This window comes from Tupaia chinensis, unplaced genomic scaffold, assembly GCF_000334495.1.
Source record: "Tupaia chinensis unplaced genomic scaffold, TupChi_1.0 Scaffold144171_2, whole genome shotgun sequence".
NCBI lineage: Eukaryota > Metazoa > Chordata > Mammalia > Scandentia > Tupaiidae > Tupaia > Tupaia belangeri.
Genome location: NW_006204028.1, coordinates 1440650 through 1445915, shown reverse-complemented (window position 1 = coordinate 1445915; position 5266 = coordinate 1440650). Strand labels below are relative to the sequence as shown.

Here is a 5266-nt window from a genome sequence, read left to right as displayed (position 1 = left end):
CCTGTCGCTGCGGGAGCGAGCATAGCTGACTGCGCATATGGCGCTCACGCAGACACAGGTAGGTGTTGGCAGTCGAGGGCTGCGGGAGCGTTGGGGGCCTGCAGAACTCCAGGGTTCCCCATGAGCCTGGCTGACTTTTTGCGGGTCCTAAATCTCCTGGAACCCCTGCCTGTGGGATAGGGCCTCCGAGTCTCAACTCGTGTCAGAACGTTCTGCGTTAGCACGTACCCAGGTGTGTGTTGTTGTGAACTTGCACGGCTGTACTGTGTATGTCTGTCATGGAGACGTGCCCTCCTCCCTCCACCCAGAGGCCCCAGCTCCCAAGTTTCCCAGCTGTGCTGGTCACTTAGGAGTCCACGCTGTGTTTCCCTTCCAGGCTAGGCGCGTGCGCGTGTGTAGGCGTGTGTGTGTGCATGTATGTGTACAAGAGTGTGTGTTTGCGCACATGCTGGTGGGTCTGCAAAGCTCAAGGATGCTCACAGAAGGAATGCAATCCTTTGAGGGTCATTGTGTGCAGAGATGGAGGGCGCGTGTGTGTGACTGTACACCCTGTGAGTGCTTGTCCAGAAATGTGTGCTAGTGTCCAACAGCACATCCCCACCCAGCACCCAAATGCTGCACGTCTGCCTCTTCCAGGAGCTTTGGTGCACCCCGACGGGAAATGATGGCTTAAAGGTGGGAGTCCCACTCCCTAAGGCCCTTAGCCTGTCCCTAAGGCCCCCCAGCAGCGTGTCACTGCTCAGGGGAGGAATGGTGGCCGCCCGGCTCCCTACAGGTGTTGACAGGCAGGCCTGGGTTGCGGCTGGGGCTGGCTGCGTGGGGCCAGGTCCGCCGGGAATCTGGGTCACCCGGTGAGGAGCTGGTGAGGAGCTGACTCATTGTTTGTACCAGTCACGGGGTGGGGAGCTGCAGGGGGAGGGGGAGATACCCCAAGGGAAATTTGGGGAACTGTGGCTCACCTGCACCTGAGTCCCCAGGTCACCCCCATTACCTAACCGGACCCAGGCGGGGAACGGCGAGGCTGGGAGGCGGCGGGGAAGGCGTTCGCAAAGGCGCGGCGAGGAGCGGTTGCTGGCGCCAGGGACCAGGCTCCCGGGGCCGGGCGCGGAGCTGGGAGCGCCGCGTCGTGGGCGGCCGCTGGTCCGGCTCTGTCGCCGCGATTCCCTTCTGGAGCGCGGGTGGCAGAACCGACAGCCGGGAAATCCCGGGGAGAGTCGGTGTGCGGGAGGGAGGAGCATCCGGCCGAGCCTGGAGGAGGCCTGGAGGGCGCGGGACTTTCAGGCCGAGACTGAGCCGCCCCGCCTCGTGCGTTCCCCGCAGTGTCGGTGAAGGAGGAGCCAGAAGCCGAGGTGCGCATGGTGAACGGCAAGCCCAAGAAGGTCCGAAAGCCGCGCACCATCTACTCCAGCTACCAGCTGGCCGCCCTGCAGCGCCGCTTCCAGAAGGCCCAGTACCTGGCGCTCCCGGAGCGAGCAGAGCTGGCTGCGCAGCTGGGCCTCACGCAGACACAGGTAGGTGTTGGCAGTCGAGGGCTGCGGGAGCGTTGGGGGCCTGCAGAACTCCAGGGTTCCCCATGAGCCTGGCTGACTTTTTGCGGGTCCTAAATCTCCTGGAACCCCTGCCTGTGGGATAGGGCCTCCGAGTCTCAACTCGTGTCAGAACGTTCTGCGTTAGCACGTACCCAGGTGTGTGTTGTTGTGAACTTGCACGGCTGTACTGTGTATGTCTGTCATGGAGACGTGCCCTCCTCCCTCCACCCAGAGGCCCCAGCTCCCAAGTTTCCCAGCTGTGCTGGTCACTTAGGAGTCCACGCTGTGTTTCCCTTCCAGGCTAGGCGCGTGCGCGTGTGTAGGCGTGTGTGTGTGCATGTATGTGTACAAGAGTGTGTGTTTGCGCACATGCTGGTGGGTCTGCAAAGCTCAAGGATGCTCACAGAAGGAATGCAATCCTTTGAGGGTCATTGTGTGCAGAGATGGAGGGCGCGTGTGTGTGACTGTACACCCTGTGAGTGCTTGTCCAGAAATGTGTGCTAGTGTCCAACAGCACATCCCCACCCAGCACCCAAATGCTGCACGTCTGCCTCTTCCAGGAGCTTTGGTGCACCCCGACGGGAAATGATGGCTTAAAGGTGGGAGTCCCACTCCCTAAGGCCCTTAGCCTGTCCCTAAGGCCCCCCAGCAGCGTGTCACTGCTCAGGGGAGGAATGGTGGCCGCCCGGCTCCCTACAGGTGTTGACAGGCAGGCCTGGGTTGCGGCTGGGGCTGGCTGCGTGGGGCCAGGTCCGCCGGGAATCTGGGTCACCCGGTGAGGAGCTGGTGAGGAGCTGACTCATTGTTTGTACCAGTCACGGGGTGGGGAGCTGCAGGGGGAGGGGGAGATACCCCAAGGGAAATTTGGGGAACTGTGGCTCACCTGCACCTGAGTCCCCAGGTCACCCCCATTACCTAACCGGAACCCAGAACATCCCCATGCCTGAGTGTGTGAACGTGGGTGGGGCGTGAACGTTCGTGGGGCGGTATCGGGTATATCTGTGTGTGTCTTTGCAGTCTGGTGTCTGTGTGTAAAGCCGATAGTGGGTAGGTTGCTGAGTATGGAGATGTATGTGTGTGTGTGTGTGTGTGTGTGTGTCTCTGTGTGTCTGTGTGCCTCTGCATATGCAGGTCTGCGTGTGGACAGACTGCTGCCCAGCTCCTCAGGCTGCGTGTGCTGAGTGCTTACTCTGTACCGGGCTGTTCCAACTTTGTACATGTCCGAACTTACTGGGGACCCATAATGGCAGCCTCTGGGGTCGGTAGAAGTGGTATCAGCCCCATTTTGCAGATGAGAGAAAGGCGAGGACCAAGCAAGTTAAGCGACTTGCCCAAGGTCACACGCAGTAAGGGCAGAGCAGAATTTGGACCAGGCAGTGACACGTTCCCGGCCTTCCCAGTCAGTCACGGTTCTATCCGCGGTAGAATGAAGGTGCTGGCCTGGGAGCCTGGACATGTGGCTTTTGCCTGGTTCTCCTTGTGTGACGTCCAGTGCAGGTGTTGCCTTCTCTAGTCTGGGTCCCTTGGGGGGTTTCCTTCAACATTTTGAGAGGCTAACAAGCCACCCCCTTCTGCTCCGTGCAGGTGAAAATCTGGTTCCAGAACCGCCGCTCCAAGTTCAAGAAGCTTTATAAGAACGGGGAGGTCCCCTTGGAGCACAGTCCCAACAACAGTGATTCCATGGCCTGCAACTCACCACCGTCACCCGCCCTCTGGGACACCTCCTCCCACTCCACTCCGGCCCCTGCCCGCAGTCAGCTGCCCCCACCGCTCCCATACAGCGCTTCCCCCAGCTACCTGGACGACCCCACCAACTCCTGGTACCACGCACAGAACCTGAGCGGACCCCACTTACAGCAGCAGCCACCGCAGCCGGCCACTCTGCACCATGCCTCCCCTGGGCCCCCGCCCAACCCTGGGGCTGTGTACTGAACACCCACCTGGCCTGTGCCCCCTACGAAGGACCCCCCCGGGACCAGGCAGAAGGCACCTCCGTCCTAGCCGACACTCAGGAATCATCGAGGCGCACAGGGGAAAGGCAACCCTTCCCCCTCCCTCGCCCCTCCTCCAGGGACCCAAGAGCTTCCAGATGACATTTGGAAGGACCAAGGATGTCCCCTGAGCCTCCAACTCCCTGCCTAGATACTGGGGTGCCCCTCCAGATGTTGGGGGTTCCACCCCAGTATCCGCGATGGGGACACCTGTTGCCCTTCTGCTCCAGGAGCCTGGTTGGCTTTACATGGATCATCACCTTCCGGCTTCTAAAACCTAGGACTGCTCCCCAGACTGGAGACCTCAGGGCTGGGGGAGACTGTGGAGTGTTGGCAGGCCTGGGCTGGAGTGCCAGGCACCATGGAGCCTGAGACTTGCCAGGTCTGGTTCCTCCCAAGCCAACTGTGGCCTCCCCCTTCTTGAGCGGCCCCTCTGCCAAAAGACATTGGACACGATGACTGGGGCTCAGGGTGGGGACCTGAACCAGCCCTCACCCTGCACTTCCAGCCCTCATTTCAGATTTGAGGGTTCAACCAAAGAAACCCCCAAGTGAGGGAATCCTTTAATATTTGTGGCTTGAGAAGGAAGAAAGTGAGGAGTCCCCCCCATCCTCTCTCCCCCTCTGTGAGGGGAGACGGAGGGGTGGGTCTCGGTATCTGTCCTAAGGACCTATTTCTTCTTCCGTGTATAGGACTTTGCACAACTTTGGTTTTAAAAGCTGTTGAAAATAGGAAAACAAAGGGCATTGTTAACAGATAGGACCAAATCTCCCCTTCCCTGGGCAACTCTGTCCTGCCCCTAACCCGCCTCACCTTTTCCCCTCCTCCAGTAAGTTGGCAGTTTGGGCACCAAACCCCAAATCTCCAAGAAGACATATCAGGCAAGACACCCACCCACCCCCTCCCCCAAACCGCTTTCCAGTGGCCTTGGAAACAGATTGTGCCCATGGAGCCGGAGAACGTCATATGTCATATCGGGTGAGGAGCACAGGAGAGAAGAGAAGGGAGGGTCGTTACTAGTGCCTTTAGGGGTAACGGGTGGCTGCCTGGAGGGCTGGTGAGTGGTGCTACCCCTCCTTGGCTCAGACAGTCCCCTAGAACTAACTTTCCTTCACCCCCATGAGGTCAAACGTAGAAGAAAAGGAGAGGTAGAAGACTGTAACCATATATATCCATGTATATGGTATGTATTTTTTTAAAGAGCACCAGAGAGATGCAGCTTCTTCCCTACTGTGGTTTCCTATTTATGTGATCCTTTTTCCTTCTGGATAGATCTCCCTGTGTGTTACAAGTTGAGAGAAAGAGGGATGTGAGCTCCCACGGGATTTGGGTTTTGTGGGAGGCGCAGAAGCGAGGAAAGACATGGTGGGTCTTGAGAGTCTCACCCCAAGGGGATAGGAACGATGCCAACTCCCACCCCCTCCCAGCCTACTCATTTCTGCTTTCTTACTGGATCCACCTTTATATATAATGTTAATAAAAAAGAAGAAAATAACCACTGAGCTCTTTGAACCGCAGGCTGGTGGCAGACAGCTCTTGTGGGGAGGGTCTGGAGTAGGGGAAGCTGTTTGATGAGGAGGGACCTCCCGGCCTCTACGAGCTCCTAGGAGAGGAGGGGCTCCCCAGAACCCTACTGCTGGAGTACTGGGTCGGGCCTGGCCCCAAGGCTGTCCCTAGTCTGGGCAGGTCTGGTGAGAGGCTCCCAGCCATGGCCTCCCCGACCCCCCTCTACTGAATGGCTTGGCG

General features: G+C 59.0%; 1 protein-coding gene across 1 annotated transcript in view; it reads left to right on the top strand.

The window, feature by feature from the left end:
• Window positions 1-3571, top strand: part of DLX3 (distal-less homeobox 3) — a 5152-nt gene extending 1581 nt beyond the window's left edge. The window contains exons 2-3 of the mRNA XM_006166184.2: window positions 1321-1511; window positions 3114-3571. Of these exons, the coding sequence (XP_006166246.1) occupies window positions 1321-1511; window positions 3114-3461 (539 nt within the window). The 3' untranslated portion in view covers window positions 3462-3571. The remainder of the gene's footprint in view (window positions 1-1320; window positions 1512-3113) is intronic.
• Window positions 3572-5266: the final 1695 nt, after the last annotated feature.